Source organism: Octopus bimaculoides, chromosome 4 (assembly GCF_001194135.2).
Source record: "Octopus bimaculoides isolate UCB-OBI-ISO-001 chromosome 4, ASM119413v2, whole genome shotgun sequence".
In the NCBI taxonomy this organism is placed as follows: domain Eukaryota; kingdom Metazoa; phylum Mollusca; class Cephalopoda; order Octopoda; family Octopodidae; genus Octopus; species Octopus bimaculoides.
In genome coordinates, this window is record NC_068984.1 from 76,043,811 (window position 1) to 76,066,706 (window position 22,896).

The window sequence follows — 22,896 nt, forward strand, 5'->3', positions numbered from 1 at the left end:
ATATATATATATATATATATACATATAATCATTTTCATGCCTATTTTTCTATGTTAGAATGGATAGATCAGATCTTAACTCCAGCACAAAGTCTTATCAACTGTTGTCCTTTGTTGTCATTTTCAGTACTTCTTTCCATGTCTTCCTCTTCCACAAGATCTTTCCACACACATCACACGGTACTTCTATACCCAACTACCATTCTCCATACTGCCTTCTCTCTTGCACACCACATTTGATTTCTCTTATATCCAGTTTTTCTCTCAATATATACAAACTTGTGTGTCTGTTTGTTGTGTGAGTTTTGAATATATCACTACTGAAATAGAACAGTCCACAATACTCATAGAAAAGCTAATATCATAAATATTATAAATGTATAATAGTAGAAATGACAACTGACAACTGAAACAATAACAAATCAATAGAACAGAGAAAAAACAAACAAAAAATATATAGCACACTAGTTTCAGTGTGTGTATGTATATGTATGTATAAATATGAAATAAATAATTAAAAAAATGAAAATAGAAAGAATCCCAAGCTAAGCTAAGCTAAGCCTCAACTAAAAGTGTTATTAGCTTATTGAAACTTGATTAATAATGTTCATCAAATAGGAGAGGGAAAAAAGTCCATCGTCAAGTTGACTCCGCTTCAGTGAATCACTTCACAGTTCTGCAGCAAACCTATTTTCAGTTCTATTATTGAAACTGATAAATGGTGTTGGTGGTAGTGGAGATGGTGTTGGCAATGGTGGTTGTAATGAATTCCCTTGACAACTGAGATATAGCAATATATCATTATCAAGAACTTAGTGGTAGTGGGCAGGGTTGCTAAGTGAAGGTGGATGAGGATAAGAGAAAACTAGATTTGCAATAAATTGAGAAACGAAAATAATGATATTCATAAAAAGTAACAACAATAATAATCATTCCTAACACAAACACACAAGTCTTCGAATTTTTGGAGGAAGGGGTTACTTGATTAAATTGACTCTAGTATTTAGCTGGTACATTAATACTTCAATAAACCTCAGAAGGATGAAAAGTGAAGTTGACGATAAGATTTGAACCCAAAATGCTGAGATCCGGAATACTGCAGGGCATTTTATTCCATGCTCAAATGATTCTGTCAATTTACTACCTTGATGATGATAGTGATAATTTCTTTTATTACCACAGAGGTGACAAAGGGAAGATTTGAAGGAGAAATTATAAAATGATAAAATTTTTATAGAAATAAAATTAGGAAAAAGCTCCATTAGATTTCTTTTTTAAGAATTTTAATAACAAAAATTAGGTATAAAATGATTAAAAAGTTTATAAAAAGAAATTGAGAAGCAGAAAAATATTCCTCATATCAAAGTGCATTTAGCGTATAAATGCAAACAAAAAAATGTTTATCTAAAAAAAGGCAAAAAAATAATTTGTTTGTAAGACATTTAATAAATTAATTCTGAAATTGATAAAATAAAAAAAAAGAAAGATGGGAAAATATAAAAATCTTGATCTTTCTGTAAAGTTCATCTATTATAAATTCAACTGTAACACTGACATTTTAGTACATGTCCAAATATTTTTAGAAAACAGAAGCATCAAAAAACGTAATAGGACATATCCTTTCTCTTGAAATATTAACCAATTTTAACAAATTAAAACAATTTATATAATTGGAGCAAATGTTAACGTATTATTTTTACAACAGAACAGTCATCAAAATGTTTTGTAAAGTCTAGATGAAGGCAATGAGCTGGCAGAATCGCTACTATGCCAGGCAAAATGCTTAGCAGCATTTCATCCATCTTTACATTTCAAGTTCAAATTCCACCAAGGTTGACTTTACCTTTTATCTTTTTGGGGCCGATAAAATAGGTACAGTTGAGCATTGGGGTCTATGTAATTAACTTACTCCTCCCCCAAACTTGCTGGCCTTGTGCTAAAATTTGAAACTAATATTATGTGTAGAGTTAAGGTGGCAAGGTGGCAGAATTTTTAGTATACTGGGCAAAATGCTTAGCAGCATTTCGTCTGTCTTTACATTCAAAGTTCAAATTCTACCAATGTTGACTTTGCCTCATCCTTTTGGGGTTAATGAATTAAGCATCAGTTGTGGACTAGAGTCAATGGACTCAACTAGCTTCCCTCTTACAAAATTTCAGGCCTTGTGTCTATAGTTTAAATCTCATCAAAGTTAACTTTGAGATTGGTACTTTACTTCATTGACTTCAGAAGGATGGAATGCAAATATGGAGGAAGAGGAATCTGATACCATTGACACTTGATACCAACCTTTCTAAACTGGCCCCTGGCCTATGCTACTAACTCCCTGTTTAGAATTATCTAAATTAATACCTTTCAAAATTTAATGTTATGATGCAAACACCATCTTAATGAATATTAATATTTTAGTAAATTCCTTATTTTCAAAATTAACTTAAATAATGTCAGTATATTTTAACAGAAATATAATAATAAATGGGTTAAATATATCCTTCATCACAAATGAGGTCTTGTATTTAAGTTTAAAATTATTAACATTTTTAATAACATGGATGTCCTTTCCATTTAGTACCCTCAGTTAAGGACAACTAAAGGCCAAGCTGGGCAATGAGGAGGATTTAAACCAAATTGATTGATATAAACTTCAAAGTAGTCTATGTTAATAAGGAGAATTTAAATTAAGCAAACCAAGTTAATGAAAAGATAGTTAATTGTAGAGCATAGCTTCTTATATCATTAAACAAGTGCTATCCCTGGTAATGTAAATTCCTTCTGAGTGTCCATTAAGGACTTTTATGAGTCAGTGCTTAGTCCCAGTTTATGAGTGTAGAAAGATGAGGCATAATTTACCCTTGAATATAATATGAAGTTATTGGAGTTATTTAACTGCAAGAGAGTCAGTGAACTGAAATAACAAAATTACATAAACTACCTACAATACTTAATAAATTTCTTGTTTTGGAACTGAATTCATGAACAATGAGTTAATAGTACAATTTTCTTGCTATTAGGTGATGTCACTTCTATAGACAGTATGTGTTTACAACTCAAGTCGATTAGTCTAGTGAGAAGTATTTTAGCATTGAATTCAGTATGATGTGGGTGACAAATGTACTGTTGCATGCATGATAATTTTGGAAATCAGTTAACTTTAAACCTTTTATCTACAAGTGGAAAGATTACGTGGTTCTGATTTGCTATTTCCTATACTTACAAAGATAGTCATCTGTGAGTTAGCCTAAGTTGTTAGAGTGTATAGTGTTCTGGTTCAGCTCCAGTACAGCCCTGATTGAACAGACAAATAAATAAAGGTGTCTAAACTATGTCAATTCTGTCATTTTTTCGAAACAGTAACTAAATTTATAGTGAATAATAAGAGATTTAGCTGTTATTTTTAACAGGTTAAGCAACAATATAGCAGTTTCTTCATGAACTCGAAGTTTATATTTCACGAATACGTCTAATTCACAGTTTCAAACATTTAAAACTGGACAGATTTAAGGAAAATTAGACAATATGCTTTATCTCTGAACAAATGCAATGACATTTCCTGAATCTGTGTTTGACTAATTTGATTTTATAAAAACTTCCCATATAAGCACCAGTAAACAGTGAGTGTGATTATATTACCTTGCTTTTATGAACCTAATTATATACCAATCAAATTTTATTTTAATTAAGAATTACCTTTTTTATGTATCCAATTATATACCAATCAGATTTCTTTTTAAAGACAAAGTTTGTATTTATAAGTAGTATAATTACTTGGCTCAATATTTGTTCATAATTAGTCCTAGTGGAATAAGAAGCAAGTAAAATGTGTCCCAGCAGGATTTCAACCCAAGTACAAATAACAGTGCATTAATAATTACTGAATATAAGATTTACATGAAACCAGAGTAGAGATCATATGACATTCATTTATTTGTCATGGGGATCAGTAACCTAAATGAAATTAAATTGCTACATCTAAGAATCCAAATGAACTTGGGTCAGAATATATATCTACTATTTCAAGCTAAAGAATACAGATTATCTTGTTATCATGTAAAGAAAAAAAAAAGAAAAACCTCCCAAAACTTTTTGTCAAAATACATCCCAGCTCATTCATTATATATCAATAATAGAAATTGTAAGAGACAGACCTTGCATTGTTGTTTTCATGAGAGTTTACTCCCTGAGACTTTTGCTCCAGACAGCAACAGCTGATACTGTAAAGATAATGAAAATAGAATGATGAAAAGAAAAATATAAAACTGTGTAGAAGAAATATATATATATATATATGTATAGTACACACATGAAAGGCTTCTTCAATTTCTGTCTACCTAATCTATTTCCAAGTTTGAGGGTTGGGTCTGTCTAGTCTACTTAATCTTAGTCCAATACTTTAAGATAGGTAGAAAGAGACTTAAAACAAATTTAGCTCCTTTTTCTTGCAGGTCAAGTAAATGTGTAGTGTATAGAAGTTACCTAAAAGGCTTGTATGAGCTAAATGTGAGGAAAAAAAAAATTTCAGAATGTTGACCCCCATCTTTCAAGTTTTATTTTTTGAGTAGTGTAGCTGTTATTTATTATCAGATTGTGAGGGCACACCTGAGACTGAACTCAAAACCTTCCAACAAGATACTATTATGCAACAAATGCTCTTGGGAAAACATTATCATAACTTCCCCAAAATACCTTAGACTGTATGGCTACCTTGCTTGCATAGCAACCATACAGACAATGGAAAAGCTCAAGTGTACCTCCAGTCTGCAGTGGATGTACTACTCTATTTTAAGGAATGTAGAAAGTAAATTAAACTTGTTACCCATTTTTATAAAATTAAACAGCTAATACAAATTTAGTCTTAAAATGAAATGAAACAGGCAGATATATATATAAAGAAATATAAGAGAGAATAAAAATGTGAGAACGGACCTGGTGAAACCCAATCTATATGTCCTAATTGTTGATTCAGTCTAATGAACACTACACCATAGTTCTCAACAGAATCCCCACCCCAACATTAGCAACTTTATACAAACACATGTCAAAATTCTTATACTAGGGTATCGAAAAAGAGATATAAGTTTCAATTTAAATGTTTACTATCCCATATCAGATTTACTTTTGCTGCAGAGTCACACATGTTGGTTTATTTTTTAAATTTAGTTGAAGGAAGGCTGGAGCTTATGACACTTGCAGGCCCTCCAAGATGGGTAATACTTCTGTGGTTGGTGCTAAACTTGACCATCCACAGGTAGAAAAATGTGTGCCGATGTGCAATTCTTCTATTTGTCATCTGAAGGACAATGAGGGTGAAACATTTACTTCAAATGAATAAACTATTTTTCTCTCATTTGTATACCAATTGTTTACGTGGGTGATGTGCATGCGTGTGTACATGACATTATCATCACTGTTTTACATATGTTATTTTCATGCTGACGTGAATTAGATGGGGGATCTTCAATCAGTATTTTACAGTTTGATGCTCTTTTTAGATGCCAGCCTTTACTTGTTTTCAAGCAAGTAACTTTATTCCACATCTTTACAAACCCTCACGTAGACATGTACACTATAAGATTTCCAGTAGACTGCAGTTTGGAGATGAAGCACAGTTGGGTTGAAAAGAGAAAAAAAAAAAAGAGCCGGTACATAGGTAGGATTTAGAGTCAATTGTAAGGCATTATATGATAATTATGTGTAAATAATAGTAGAGCAGAACCAACTAGTGATTAATCACTTTTATAAATAAATTAAACCCAGGAAAGATTAATAAGTAACATGGAAATGATATAGTCATCCATGTATGTAGTCAAGAATGTTTTGGGGGCTGATGTATATTTGAGAGTTGTTCAATGTTGTTCAGCTTCCAGTCATAACTAATTCCATTTTTATTGTTATTTGAAGGTGACTTGGTTGCTATTTCTAGAATGTCATGATTATGTTGAAGGTTCCTTACTGGTTCGTAGACTGCTTAATTATATTTAGAGAGTCAATACAATGATAGCTTGTGTTAATGTTTATATACACAAAAGGCGTTTAGATATTTTTTACATGAAACTAATTTTATTAAACTGAATAGCTTTAATGTAAGGAATGGAATACATTTTTTTCAAAGATAAACAATAAACAATGCTTAACAAAAGTAATTGCTAATCAAATCATGATGTACTGTGAATATTTTTACTCACTGTAAAAACCTGTGTAATTTACGCAGACAATTTTCAGGATAAGAATTGTTTAAAAAAAAAAAAAAAGCTTCTACTCATGTAAAATTCGCACCCAAAAAGTTTCTAGAATTGCCAATATAGCCAAGGGAAAAAGGTGTTCAATTTAGTTGTATTTAGCATAATTTCACTTATGACCAGATGTTATTAAATTTTCATGAAATAAAAATAATTTCTGTTTAACAGGTAGAAAGCTACTAAATTACAAAGTGCTTGTGTTGTTTATAATAAATTTTACAATTTTTACCCACAAGAGATTATGTCTGATCTTTAGCATACTTTTGTATGTCTTCTCAAATTACGATCACAGGAAAAGTTGATAATTCTTACCAACTAAAACAAAGCTGATAAATATGCACAAGTATTGCAAGACAAGTTTAATTACCAATAAACATTAGCTTGGATGACACTTTACTCAACCGACAGAGGAAGGTGACCAATCAAACTGATTATGAAACAGAATTCTGATTAGTTGAAAGTGTCTTCTTGTCTCAAGCTCTGACTTTCTGCCTATCCTTGTCAGAACCTTTGATATAGAGCATCAAAATTTTAATCCCTTTCACACTTATAAAATGTCAAGCAAACTTTAAAATTTGTCATAACTGTTTTAGCTGGGAGACCAAACTGATAGTTTGGTAACCCGCTAAAATAAACATTAAAAATCGAAAGGAAAAAATAAACAGCTTTGCAAGTTTAACTCAGTGTTTACTGAACAAGAGAGTTGAGAAATTTAAGAAGCAACTTGTTTGAATATACATGCCTGTGAGGAGACATAAGCAAGAACAGCAAAAATCTACTATACCAAAATAACTGGTAATACATACAAGTGTTCTCTAAAGAGAACATAAGATTGTAGCATAATTCAACATGAATGTGAAACAACATTAAACATCATATAAGGTATATGAAGTGGGGCACACACACAGAAAAGAGGTTCTGTGATCATGATTAGATATGTATGTAAATGTGTGAGTTTGTATTCTCTCCATGACAAGTGTGCACTAATTGAAAAAAAAAACAGCCTCACTGTTGATACAAATAGTGCCATTTGTTTGTAGTCCACCGGAAAAACATATCTGGGCTTAATGACAAGCCTTGATATGGTGTGTGTTAATTGTAAACAAAACTCTCATTGCTCATGCAAAGTGTTGCTTGTTTGCAGTCCTCCATGGAAGCATGTTTAGAATGTTTTTGTTGGTCAGTACACTGAAGGAATATTACCTTGCTTGGAAACAAATGAGAGTTGGCATCAGGAAGGGCTTCTAGCAGTAAAAAAACTACCTCAATGTAGTGTTGCAATGATGATTATCCACACACAATCCCTTCATAATGAATATCTGAGATATGTCAGCATGTATATATGATGCATAATTTAGGTTTATCCACTTATCCTGTTGCATTTCACTGAAAAGTATATAACACCTCTCTTACTCCACTGATAGCTGTGCATGTAGCACATGTTTAAGAGCTCAATGTCTGGTATACATCTTTCAATAATTGACTTTCTTGGCTGGAAGTAAGGAAAAGTAGTTTATGCTAAAATAAAACAATGGAATGGAAGAAACCAAGTCTCTTCAAGATGCAACAAGTGCAATCTATCCTGGAGATAAGTAACTCTTAAAAAAAAAAAAAAAAAAAAAAAATCAGATACAGTTGTCTGTTACTGTTGGTGGCATGATAAAATGTCATAAGCTTATACTGAAAACTGGTAGGTGATAGGAAGGGTAATCAGCTGGTGGTTTTCTGTTATGCATATCAGATGATGAAGAACTGTGACAGGTGGTGAAACCCACACAAGTATGGTAAAAAAAAAAATCAGATATATGACAAAGATGATAATATTACTAGAAAAAATTGTTTAAATAAGTAATGACTTTCAAATACACAGGGAAATCTATGCTTGGAATTTTCAAAAAAAAAAAGTAATAAATTTTTTTCTAACACTTATACAAAATCTTTCGACAAAATAGATTCACCAACAGGAGAGATTTGTCAAATGAAAGTAAAAAAATTTTTTTTTAATGTTTATGCCAACCATCAAATCTCATTCCCTGTATACATTAAATAACCAGCCAAAAGCTAACGAGTGATTTTTTTATCTACAACATACATTGCCAAATGTTTTATTTCACTATTAGTCCTTAAAGCTCTCTTGAATAAAGCCATACAAACTGAATGTTTAATTCTTGTTAGATGAATGAAGTACTAAATTAAATTAAGTGCAGTTAGGGTAAGATGGAGTGAGTATTCAAATTTATTTTAGTATCATTGTGAAATAATCTTCTGAACTATTTTTTCTCAGTTATCATCTGTTTAGTAGCATGGCTGTGTGGATAAAAAGTTAATTTTGTAATCATGTGATTCTTGGTTAGATTCAACTAAATCTTGTGAATGAAAGTGGATAGATAGTTTGGAAGCTCAGTGGCAGGGCTGTTGTATCAAGTATATGGTTGTGAAGAAAATACCACAGGGAAATGCTTTGCAAATTAAATACAAAAACATGGAAGTCTTATATATAACGGAGTAGGTTGAAAACTCTAATAAGCTCAGATGAATGAAATTTCTTGAAAATAAAAACAATGCAGATTGGAGTGGATCTACATTCAACTCTCAATACTAACCTATCTAAGACTACATATATGCAAGTGTTATTTTTAAATTAAAATCTCTCAAAATAAAACCTTGTTATATGAATGATAATATGAGACTTCAGTTGGCCAGAGCTAATTATTTTATTAAATCCTTAAACATCTTCATACTGAAAAATCAACTGTAACATTTGGACAATCTAGTTATTAAAATCATTATCACAAAAGGAGCCAACTGTTAAAAGCAAAATGTTTCTATCTTATCAAATCTCCTCAGCAAAACATACTGACAAGATTTTAAACACCTCTTATATCATACCCTGCCATTTTAAAAACAGTTACATATGGAAAAATATTAAAAAACAAAACAAAAAGGGCATTACCCTCACCCCCAGAATGTATGAAAGGTCACTTGTCATAGATTATAGAAATAAAGAAATATACCAGGCAACAAAGGAGCCTCTAGAAACATGCCTACTGTCTTGAAAAATGTACACAGAGTAGAGAGTGTGATCCTATATACATGAGCACTAGGTCTTGAGAAAAAATTTTAAAAAAGACATGAATGGTTATAACTGGAACATCTTTGATGATAAGTATGTTCAGCTATGGCTAAGTTGAGGCAACATTCTTTTCTGTGTAACTGAATTTGGTTACAAAAAATGTTACATTCTTTTCTGTCTCCAACTGAATTTGGTTACAGCTGAGGACACATGAATAGATGAAAGCATCACAATTGTCATTTAAAGGAAGTATCCCCTGACTGAGAACAGATATTGCTGGTTGGGGGTAACAGAAACTTTGCAGTAATATCATTAAGATAACCAAAAATCTTGATGCATTGCATAATAACTACAGCAACACAATGCTGGTTTCTTCTTCCCTTTTTACTATCAGACCCTACTATTAACCTAACAGACCCTACCTTTCCTTGAATAAACCATAAAATTAAGGTTACTACTAACTCAACTACTGTGAAATTAGTAAGAAGCAATTTTTAAATTAAATATAATTTGGAAATAATACATTTCTAAATCTCTGAGAGAGATTTATGCAGTAGTGATACGATGAAGTGATACAACTGGCAGGTCATGCTACTCCAGACTGATGACGAGCAAACACTCAGAACCATGTCTCTGGATGCAGGCTTAGCTGGGTGGAGGTGCTTGTCTCCCCCCTTGTAAACATAAGGACACAGGAAATGTGTCAAGGCCGACAGGAAGCAGTGCAGCTTCCTAAGTCTAACCAACAGTAGTATTATTCCCTTCAGGGGACTGTCACATTAAGTTGACAGCATACAAAAATATAATTATTAATAATTTGACTACAAAAAATAATCTGAGTCAATGAAAGAATCTGTATAGATCTCTCAACTGGCTAAAAATAGCAACAAAATCTCTCAAATCACACCTAGATACAATATCTTTGAATAAAAGAGGTGGGGTTTGCCAGACAAAATGCCTTTTATTACACATAGGTCTGTTTGATCATTGCAGATCTGGGGCTAAACAACATCAGCTGTTGTCACCTCCTCTCACATTCTCAATTCTCACAAAACAAAATGTTACAATAACTGGTGTTTTATAAAAAAAATAAAGAATTGAACCTACTTTAGCTCCTTTATCAAAGTAACTTTTTAATAGCTTACCAAATTAATAATAAACGAATCACTCAGTAAATATAGCAGAAATACATATTTGTTGTTTATGCATTATTTCATAGCTTTGAGATTATGACAATGTGATTGCTTACTTTTTAGAATGACAATGCAGGGTAGGTATGAGAGACTGGATCTGGTTACTTTGAACATAAAACAGGTAGAATATTTGGGCCAGATATGCCTGGCTCAAATGCTAAAGAGTTAAACCTTTTCATGAACATATTTTAATGATACCCACTGCTTCAGTGTGCTTCAAATAATTTTGAGGGAAAAAAAAAAAAAAAAAAGAAGCAAACAAGAATTTGAGTTCATTTAGGAAAAAATGAACTTCAATATTATACTGCTGTTTGGAACAGGAACTAACAAAATTGTTCCAACTCAAAATTATCAAGGAAGGTTTTCATTTAAATATGAACAATTTGATATTGAAAGTTTTCTATAAGCAGAAGCAGAGACATCACAGACAAGTTGGTATCAACAGGGTTAATGGTTAACAACAATTTCCACTCAATGTTATTTCCTGACTTCCATATAATGTGTCCTTTTCATAGAAACCAGCTATCTTATGGTTGCATTCACTGTTAATAGAGTGAAAGGTGAGAGGCAAAATAAAGGATTTTCCATTATAGGTGAGATTTTGATTAAATAATAATAATAATAAATCATTTTTAAAGTTATGAACATTAACAGAATATGAAAGAGAGAAATGTCCAAAACGTAAAAAAATCAAATATATAGATTGTGTTCTAATAGCATATGAAGATACATATATAAAAAAAAAAACAAAAACAAAAAAAACAGGTAGGTGTGTGTATATATGTATATATATATATTCAGTAATAGATAAGTACAATCCAGGTATCCAAATGTAGGAAGTTAGCAAGCTTCAAGCATGGATGCAGCTAGTATGTATGTATGTATGAGTAACTCTCTGTGTGTGTGTGTGTGTGTGTGTGTGTGTGTGTGTGTGTGTGTGTGTGTGTGTATATATATATTTATTTATTATACAGACGGTGACAATCATAATAAAGAGAGAAATAAAGCATCTTTAGTTGTAGTTAAGGTGTTATTAGTTTGGTGGTGGCAAGTGAGTGGCAGTGATATGAAAAAAATCCTCACAAAAGTACATCAGGAAATCATGAGAAAACCAATAATAGTTGTGAGGTAGGGAAACAAGACAGTAGGGAAACTGAGACAAAGAGAGAAAAAAAAAACATGCCACCGAAGAGAGAGAGAGAGAGAGAGAGAGAGAGAGAGAGAGAGAGAGAGAACCAACTAATACGCAACCAAAAGAAAGTATTGAAACAGAGATAAGCAACCAAAACAAAAGAAAAAAAAACAAAAGGAAAAAAAAACAAAAGAAAAACCCCAAAGGGGTGGGAGGTGGAGTGGCCAGAGTGAAATGGGAACAGAAGGAGGGGAAAACAGACTGAGAAACATGTCAGCCAGAGAGAAAGAGACAGACAGACAGAGTATCAAAAGGAAATAGAATAGGAAGCAGGAGAGGATAGAAATAGATAAGAGAGAGATAGGCTAAGGTAATTAGAAGATAAGAGAAGCTCATGTGCATTATACATGCGTGTGTGCGCACACACACACATGCACCATATTCTTTTACCGTTTTTCAATCATTGAACTGTGGTCATGCTGGGGCACAGCCTCTAAGGGTTTCAGTGATAATATTGACTTCAAAACTTATTTGTATCTGATTCTTATTTTATCAGTTTCTGTTTGTCTATATTGATAAGTTATGGGATATAATAGGATGCACACCTGAAAAAAGGACCCAGTAGAATTATTCTCTCTTCCTCTCTCTGTACACGACACACAGGGGTCCGACAGGTTACAAACTTTATTGTAACACAGTTACACGATATATAGACATGTACACATACAAACAATAGATATATATTTCATATATGCATTACCTATAAGTATCACACACACACACACACACACACCATTTATACATGCTTACAATTTATCAACCTCTGGAAACAAAATTCCTGACTAATGAATGATACAAGTCAGTGATTATGTATTTTCTACATTATTATAATAATGTCACAATTTTATAATTGAGGGTCATAGGAAACTGGTTCAACTATGGTATAAAGATGGTGCTTATTTAATTGACTTCCAGAGATTAACACCAAAGCATTCCTTGATAAAATTCAATGTCTGGTTTGAACATAGACATAAAATAATGGAAAACATTTAGGGCGTTAGGAAGGGCATCCAGCTGTAGAAACTCTGCCAAATCAGACTGGAGCCTGGTGTTGCCATCCGGTTTCACCAGTCCTCAGTCAAATCGTCCAACCCATGCTAGCATGGAAAGCAGACGTTAAACGATGATGATGATTTAGTCTAGCACTATAATAATTTTTAAGAACTGTTCAAGGCCAGAAATTTTCAGAAATAATCAATTATATCAATCCCACTATTCGACTGGTACTTTATGTTACTGAAAGATGAAAGTCAAAATTAACTTTGGTAGGATTTGATTGCAAAACACACATGGATGTTACAAAATACTGCAGAAATTTTATCTGCAACTCTACCAATTCTGCTGATACTCTGATCTTACCATGCCAATAATGATAACCATTAAACACCATTACAAGAATTATAATTCTGATAGACAACACAAGGTCAATTTCATGAAAGGAAAAGTTTATAATTCCTGACTGATTTAAATATTCTATTTAATTCATCTCCAATTTTTAAGAAAGCATTGGAGTCTAATTTAAATTCAAAAGTTATTTTTAAAACATGGACATTAAATGATGATGATGTCCAATCCATGCCAGCATGAAACATGGATGTTAAATGAATATGGTAACAAAGATGATATTCAGAGTTGATTAAGGCAATTGAACATGTTTCACATTCAATACTTTCTATTTTAGCATAAATAAATAACTGTAGAGCCTCCATTGGTTAGGGTTGACCATGTTATCTGCACATGAATGCATATGTCTGGGCAAAGCATTCGAACTAATGCATACAAGTCTCTCTTTTTCACGCCATCAATGTTGTTCAAGAGAAAGGCTGCCACCTTAGACCAATACAGGTTGGCACCAGTGCTGTTATTGTCAGAACACAAAGAGATAGAAATGATACTGCAAGGCATCTATTTCATCTGATGCTAAGACTTTTACCAACCTATTGCCCTACATTTTTTTGTTTTTAATCAACCCCAAAAGGATGAAAGACTTTGGCAAGATTTAGACTTAGAGAGCAGTGCATCATAACACATACTGAATGTTATTCTAACTTTATAGAACTTTACTGCAATTAAATAAACATTTGTAACATCAGTATCATTATCATTTTCCATCCTCATTCTTCAAATTTTAGTTGAAGGAAGCCTAGACATAAATGTTTTTCACCTAAAGCAGGCTGTATTTCATGCAGCATTACTAAACTATTTTACAGTTGCCCTGATGACTGGATCGTACCAGACCCATTTAATCTTAACTGATATGGAATTGTCTAATGGTACATAAAATTATCAAAAATCACAATGAATTTTAGCAAAAGACAAAATGTTTAAAATCAAATAAACTAAATATTTCCACATACTCAATTGACTTTACAACTAAAACAAACAAACTGTAATAAATAAAAGAAAACTATCATACTAGAATTAATAGATATTATTACCAGGAATGTGATAAGTGGATCCATAAGACTCAATCTTTGCTAATACTGTATCTTATATAGGATCAGCAGGTGTTGTTTAACTTGAGTCAATATTTATACTGTCATTATTTTTGCTTTTGTTGTAGGATTGCTGGCTCAAGAGAACATAAGATAGAATGTTTTGCAATATTTAGTCTCCTCTTTATATTCTTAGTTCAGATTAAGTCAAGATTCATATTTGCCTCTCCATCTTTCCGGTCAATAACGGTAAGTAGTTGGAAAATAGTTGATTTAATTGATTACAGTGCTTCCCTATAAATTTGTGGTCATGTGCCAATACAAGAAATCATTATTATTGCTCTTTCTTACATCACTTGTCACTGTGTCACACAATGGAAAACAACTATATTATCTTTTCTCTCTCTTGCGATCTAGAGTGCCAATGACCTTCTCAGGTCTGCCGAGATCAATATGGTTAACGTCTGGCTTGAACATCTGTGAGTTGATGTCTGCAGGGAAAAAAATGTGGGTGGGAAAGAAATTCCATATAACTGGATTTATTAATCATATAAATCAACCTTCATCTAGAATACTATTTTGGATTTCTCTGGGGGAGACTAGGAGACATGGATAACTTGTGTTTTATCTGGAATACCATAACTGATATAAGAGCTGGAACATCTGCAGTATCACTAGTGAAATGTCTTCTTAAAATCCGATGTGGAAAACAGCTGGTGGATGATCTATATCTGGTAAAGCTTCTAAAATTCATCATCTATTTGTTCCTACCACCAAGGTAAAGTTATATTTAGTACTTATCTTCCATCATCATTATCATTTTTCCATCCTCATTCCTCAAATTTTAGTTGAAGGAAGGCTAGACATAAATGTTTTTCACCTAAAACAGACTGTATTTCATGCAGCACTACTAAACTATTCTACAGTTGCCCCGATGACTGGATCGTACCAGACCCATTTAATCTTAACTGATATGGAATTATCTAATGGTACATAAAATTATCAAAAATCATAATGAATTTTAGCAAAAGACAAAATGTTTACAATCAAACTAAATATTTCCACATACTCAATTGACTTTACAACTAAAATAAACAAACTGTAATAAATAAAAGATAACTATCATACTAGAATTGACAATTATTTTGGTGGAGAAATAAGGTAGTCTTTTCTGGTGAAATGACTTATTTCATCTTTACTGCATATCAACATACATCTTGTTTCCAATCTGATACATGCTAGCAAACCCTATCAATAGGATACCAATTTTAGTGATTATCCATATTTCAAACCAATGAGGGAAGGAAAGCAAGGGGCCAATCGACCTACTAAAAATAGCAGTTAAACCTTTCCCCATTATCTTAAACAAAGGACATATTAGATAATATTGCCTAAGATAACATTTAAGCTATAGGATATTCATGATTGGAATGTCTTTGAATTAATTATAGGTTTGTTCAAGTAAGGTTGACCTTGGTTAAAACAAAAACACATATTTGCAACAGCAAACTATCAGATAAGCTCTCATCCATGCCTCATTAGGGAACATTAACATAAGAACTGCACCAAGACTTTATGTCTCTGCTCCAAATATAATTTTCAAAGGTCTGTCTCTTGCAATCTAGCTTGTTCAAATTTAACTGACACTAAGATGTTTAAGATAGAACACTTCTTTAGACCTACATGGTCACTTGACCTACAAAGAATAGCAACCAATTTCTCTTCAAATCCCTTATTGTAGTTCTGAAATCTAGTGGATGGGGAATAGATGGTCATAGTTGGAACACCTTTGATTATAGATCTACTGGATCAGGGTTGACATGAGACTAAATAACAACTTAACTGCGGATACAACTTCCAAATTTCTTTTCTCACACAAGGTTCTGCCTTGTCATTGGTAAATTTTATCTTTGCACAAAAAACAGATCTCATTTTATTTGCATAATCAAACATTTGATTTGTTCTGTAAAATACTGAATATGTGATCTTTACAAGCAGAGAGATTTGTTTACCCACCTGAAAAAGTTAAATCCTTTATCTCTTGTATAAACAAACAATGTGTTACTGTCTATCTACATTCATCAAATAACCAATAGCATAATATCCTACCTACATCATAGCTCGTTACTGGAATACATATAATATAGCAAGCAAACATGCCAAGGTAACTTGCTTCTGAGTATCATAGAACCTAACTGTGTGTGTAGTTAAATTCAGAACATTTCAAAAACAAAAATCAATACATTGCTGAAAGTAACCAAAGCATTCAGACATTAGCAGTAATACATCACCATCCACAATCATTATACTTGCAAAGATTTCAGTTTACTTCTTTGGTATCAATTTTCATTTAGTTAGAAGGGTTTTTAGCAGAGATAAAATAAAACAGATATAAATAAAGAAAAAGATAGGGGAACTATCCCACCTATCATCATTATCTCCCTTGGAAAAAAATCTATTCACATAGAGCTTTTTACTAGGTCAAGATGTGATAGATATTTAGCACTTTTAAATGATCAATTAACTTTGTTAGAAAGGAGAAAATAAATAAATGAACGAATGAATAAATAGTGTTCAAGACAGGAGGTAGAGAGAAATTCTCATTTATTAGCTATAATTATGAATTCCCTCCCATCAAAATCAAATAATGTCTTTTTATCAGATGGAGAGATAGATGATCATAGAGATATGCCTGACTCATATTAGTGATTATTATAGAGTACAGAAGTGGCTATGTTCCATTATCTGAGAATTCTTATCTCCTGTATGTTTTCACACCTGCAAAATATTATTTTACCTAGCTATATGAAATACACAGCCACTCTGAAATAGACTGGTGTTACTCAATCCAAGAGATTAATCTCACTACTTAAATGCTACTGCTAAATCTTGCCCAAAGATAAATGTAAGCCTTACGGCTCAGAGACAAAGATGGAGTAGTAAACTTTACTTTCATAATCTTTGACTTTTATTTATCCAGTATACTAAAACAATTTATTCACTGATGAAGACAAAAGAAAGAATTGAAAAAAAAAAAAAAAAAAAACTACAGAAAATCATACCAACAGATACAGCTGAATCAACACTTCACAAAGCCAAATTTTCCCAAATATTTGAGAAATGTGCTAATAATTGGTAGCTAAATCCACACTGAGATAAAAACTAATCAATTCAAGTGGTTTGGTGACACAATATATCAAGTGTGATTTGTTAGGTTTTATCCATCAGCTAAATCCATTCCTTACAAGGTTGAATGAAGCATTAAGAATATCAAGTGGATAACAATGATACTAGAATCAATCGATGAATCAATGAATCAAACAGATTCTTAACAGTCTAAACAATACAACAAAAGAGATTTTTATGTGGAAGATTGATTTGAAAGATAGATAGATAAAAAGATCTATTTGGGAAGGTGAATTGAATGAACTTGCTTTGAGCTAAACTGACAAAACAAATTTGTATTGATAAATAGAAGATCTGAAGTCTCTAAAGGGTAGAAATACAAAATGAGGGAGGGGAAACAGTTCAAGGTCTAATCACAGTGAAGACAGTTTGTTTCTTTTTAGGAAATTATACAAATTTATAAAGTGTTAAAAGGAGCTAATAGACACAAAATATCTGATGACAGCAGTTTGAAGATGTATGGTTACCAAGTGCACACATTCATGTAATTTGGTTTCAAAACCACAGTGCACCACTTTGGGCAAATGTTTTCTACTATAGTCTTGGACTAACCAAAACCTTGTGAATGAAATTTGGTAAACACTTATACACAGATACATATATGTTAATTTATGTGAAATAAATGGAAATTAATTTTACAGTACTAACAAAGAAAACTACTATTCAGGACACGCAATAATCCCTATTAACCCCATGACAATGTTTTTTTATATCAGGCAACTCGGTTGCACTGCTGGTAATCATCTTGGTCGAGATCAGCAATTAGCTGACAACAGTTTGGCATGTATTTACATCAATTGCTTTAAAGCATGCACTGTTTATTTATGTAAACTAACATCACTACAAGGACCGTAAATTCAACGAAACTGACATAGCTGGGATGCGACTGTAAATTCCGTGAAGGACCAGAAGGATTTGCTGAACGTGTACGAATTTGATAGGAAGTCATAGTGGAAATGGTGGTGTAGCCACCAAAACTACTACTTTTATACTATTATGGTGATGGAAATCTCGAATTGAGTTGGAAATATTTACATGAAGAATCTAACAAACCTATCAGATTCCTTGAAATTTGCACAGTGGCCGCTATTATCAATTCTGTGAGTGATAGTGGATATTTATATCAATGGGTACACATTATGTCAACCAATGTTATGGAGTTAAATTCACAAATTAACATATATATGATTCTATGCACATCCAACAAAAATATATTGAGCATTGTTCAACCCATGCCAGCACGAGAATAGACATTAAATGATAAATGATGATTATCATGTTCTGTATCATGAAATAAAAGTGTGTGTGTGTGTGCGTGTGTGCATATGCCATTATTTTAGATTTGCTTTTTCATGTCAGCATGGGTCAGACAAGTTTTCTGAGGTAGTACTTTATTGCAGAGGACCATTCCTGTTTACAAACTCTTCTAGTTGCTTCTTATGACATGCAGAGAATGTGTATGAATGAGGGATGGAATAATTGGTACAAAAACCAACTTGTGGTATTTCCTTCTATCTAGTTTTGTGTTTGCAACAGGCTCTCCCCACCACCACCTTTATGAATGCAATAGAATAAGTACCAGACAAAGTAATAAAATTAGTTGTTGGCACTCCATCGTTTACAACGTCGAGGGTTCCAGTTGATCCGATCAACGGAACAGCCTGCTCGTGAAATTAACATGCAAGTGGCTGAGCACTCCACAGACACGTGTACCCTTAACGTAGTTCTCGGGGATATTCAGCATGACACAGAGTGTGACAAGGCTGGCCCTTTGAAATACAGGTACAACAGAAACAGGAAGAAAGAGTGAGAGAAAGTTGTGGTGAAAGAGTACAGCAGGGTTCGCCACCATCCCCTGCCGGAGACTCGTGGAGCTTTAGGTGTTTTCGCTCAATAAACACTCACAACGCCCAGTCTGGGAATCGAAACCACGATCCTATGACCTTACTGGGCCATTGCGCCTCAACAATAAAATTAGTATCACTAACTAAAAAGTCTTGAAGGTGGTGGCTCAGCATGTCTATGGTCAACCACAAAAACCTGAGAAAAGAATGTACATGTTTATCATCAGCATCATTTAGCATCCATGTTACTTACTCAGTAAGGTTTGACAGAATCTGATAAGTCGGAGGACTTTTTTGAGCTCTAATGTCTGTTCTCAGCATCCAGCTGTTTCTACATCTGGATGCCCTTCCTAATACCAATCACTACAGGATGTACCAATCTTACAAAAAAGCAAAAATTTATTCTGAATGCTATCACTTCACTGCAGCATTTACAAAATAGTTAAGTTTAAGAATTAATTGTTTCTTGACATTTTTACATTTGATGATTGGTGATAGGGTCAGTATTTTGAAAATTATATACTCAAGAATCAAGAGCTTAGATTCCATTAAAAGAAGAGGTCAAATTTAATACGTATACAGTTTTTATGCCTCAAAGTAATTTAGTACCTTGTAATTTTAGAATCTAGAATCCAAGCAGAAAATTAGAGCAAAACAAAATAAAGACGTAAATATCTAAAACACCGCACTGCATTGGACTTCTGATTAAAAATTAATAAGTACAGAAAGAAAAAGAAAAACAAAAGCAAAAAAACACCTTCCACCTATAATAACATACACGAAAGGCAGAAAAACACATTCTACTGAATTAAGAGAGAATGAACATATCAATACCAATAACTTCATACTGTAACCTATATTTTTGTACAAATGAAGGAACATCTAGATGTTTGCTTGACTTGCTAGAAATAGCAGCTAAATCTTTAACAAATCACATCGTAGCCATGAAAAAGAAAACACAAACTGGATAATGTAGACAAGATGATCATGGGGACTGGAATGTTGAGATTGAGGGTAGGTGCACTTAGCAACGAGTTAACACAGGAATGGCTCCATGCTTATAATTCTCTTAGAAATCACATTGTACAGTTCCAAAAGGAAGGATATATTGGATAATGCAGTTCTGAACACAGATCTGACAGTGGTGGTTGAGGGGAGGGGTAAGATGGCCATGGTTGGAATGCATTTGGTTATAGGTCTGTTTGATCAGGACTGGACTCAGGGTTAAACAACAGAATACTTTTACTTGCCCAGCTGCTATTTATTTTATCCTGCCTGCAAATTCTTTATAGCTTTTGAAGACTGTTCTTAATATTAGACGACTTTATGGAGTACAAAAAAATAAATAAAAAAACTGGTGCTATTTGCAGTTATAGTTATTTATGAACACTTATCAAAAGACTTGTTGATAATTGATCTTTATCAATGCTAAAACTAGCCATTTCAGAAAATAACATTCTTGTAAGGAACCTAATTATGTAGCCTATGCAACTTGATTTTGTTCAATTATTTGGCAGAATGATTAGAGCATCAGAAAAAATGTCTTGCAACCAAGTCTTCAAATTCAGAGTTCAAATCTTGCCAAGATGAACTTAGTCTTTCATTTCTCCAAGGTTGGTACAATAAAGTACCAGTCCAGTATTGAGTGAGGGTGATGTAAATCAACTAGCCAAACTTCCCAGAATTACTGGCTAGCACCTAAATTTGAAATTATTATTATTATTATATCTTAATTTGTAACAGGGTTTGAAGCATGTAAGAACAGTATATTTTGTCTAAGATTATATGATGCACTTGTATTACAGTTTTAATCTGTGATCTGACTACACTAGAGAACATGACCTTTATTTGGGTTGCCAGTAGGGAGCCTTTATATAATAAGTCAACCCGCAAGAAATAATAGCCAAATCTTTCTCAAGTTAACCATATATTCTTTAAAAAAAAAAAATAGACAGAAACTGAAGAAGCCTGTTGTATATCTATCTATCTATCTGTGTGTGTTTGTCCCCTACCGCCACTTGACCAGTATGGTGTGTCTACATCCTCACAATGGTTTGGCAAAAGAGAATGATAGAATAAGTACCAAGCTTAACAATAATATAAGAACTGAGGTCAATTCATTCAACTAAAAATTCTCCAAAGTGGTACCCCAGCATAATGATTGAAACAAGATAAAGATATAGAGTATTGTAATCCTTCACACAATATCTGAAAGAAAAAAAAAAGGGGTGGGGAATATTCAAAGGTCTGCTGAATGAAGGCTGATCCAGGGATAAACAACTTTTATTTAGTATTTCTTTCTATATCAATTACCACACAGATTGTAGATAGAAAGAGAATTTTTTTTTTTTTTTTTTTGTTGAATCATAATACCGATGTACAGTTATTCCTTCACTTGTTTCAGTCATTGGACTACAGTCATGCTACAGTCTGAATGATTAAGTTGATCAAATCATTGCTAGTACTTACTGTATTGGTCACTTTTTACCATACTGCTACACAAATCAACACCAGTTGTCAAGCGATAAGGAATCAATTGATCAATACACCCCACCACACACAGAGTGAGTTTCTGCACAATTTCTGTATACCAAATTCACTCACAAGACATTGGTCAGAAAAGGTATTATATAACAGAAGACACCCTCCTCAAGGTGCTGTGCAGAAGGACCAAACCTCCAAATGTGGTTACAAAGTAAGCTTCTAAACTGCATAGCATGCCAGCTTAATATATGTATGCATGCACAGTATGTACACATCTGTAGATTGCTCTGAAAATGATGTTGAATATATTCCAAATCATCAGCTGCATAGTATGAGTATTGAATTGAGACTGAATTTTTAAGGTTACCAAGCTATAATGTTAATAATTAGTTGTCAAAGTAACACCAATACACAATTTAGCCCACCCTATGTGAATTACAACACATTATCTATGTAGTTATATGCTGTCTCACGGTAGCACAGCAACAGGTTAGTGAATTCTAATGAGAGTTGTGAACAAAATTGTGCAGACAATTCAATACCCATGCTAGGCTGTACTACAGAGACCTTGGGTATATATTCTCTGGGTTGTTATTTAGATCCAGGTCCTGACCAATGAACAAAGTAATCCAGTCTTGTGCATCTGATCTGCTATTCCATACTGGATAATCCAATGTGTCCTTATGTCAGTGTTATTTGAGAGAGATTTTGCTGCTATTTTTAACAGTTTGAGTTACCATGTACATAGAAATTCCCTTGGTGGTTTATATTCCCAGAGTTCTACTCCATTGAGACTACAGTATATTTCAAAAACATTATACTTTGATATATAATAATTTTTTTTAATGTTCATGCTATGTTGATGCATTAGCAATTTTTGCTTCTTCTTTTAATATCTATGTCATTTTGTAAAAAGCAACTACTTTTTTCTGAAAAATTCTTGCATTACCATTGACAATTCTACTTAGGAAGGTAATAAATTTTTTTAAAAACTTTTTTTTTTTTTTTTTGCCTAAAAGCATAACACCATGGATTGACACAAGACAGAAAAAAAAATTTTAAGTGTGATATCCATGCCTTTTCCCCAATGGGATTAGCAGTGTAAGTGAAGTAAATGAAAAAAAAAAAACAATTTACAACACCACATGTATGTATATATAGGAGCTGTTAAATATTAGTTAAGAGCAGATGTTTACAATAATGTTAAAGCAGTGGAGAACAGCTTTAAGCCATATTCACGTCTGACACAAATGA

The 22,896-nt window shown here is 32.8% G+C and overlaps 1 protein-coding gene across 3 annotated transcripts in view; it reads right to left on the bottom strand.

Annotated features, from left to right (window-relative positions):
* The window catches only part of LOC106869369 (zinc finger protein aebp2), a 177,466-nt gene that overhangs the window by 75,975 nt on the left and 78,595 nt on the right, over positions 1–22,896 (bottom strand). For all 3 annotated transcript variants that reach the window (XM_052967147.1, XM_052967146.1, XM_014915092.2), the window contains one exon: positions 4,145–4,210. In XM_052967147.1, the coding sequence (XP_052823107.1) occupies positions 4,145–4,210 (66 nt within the window). The remainder of the gene's footprint in view (positions 1–4,144; positions 4,211–22,896) is intronic.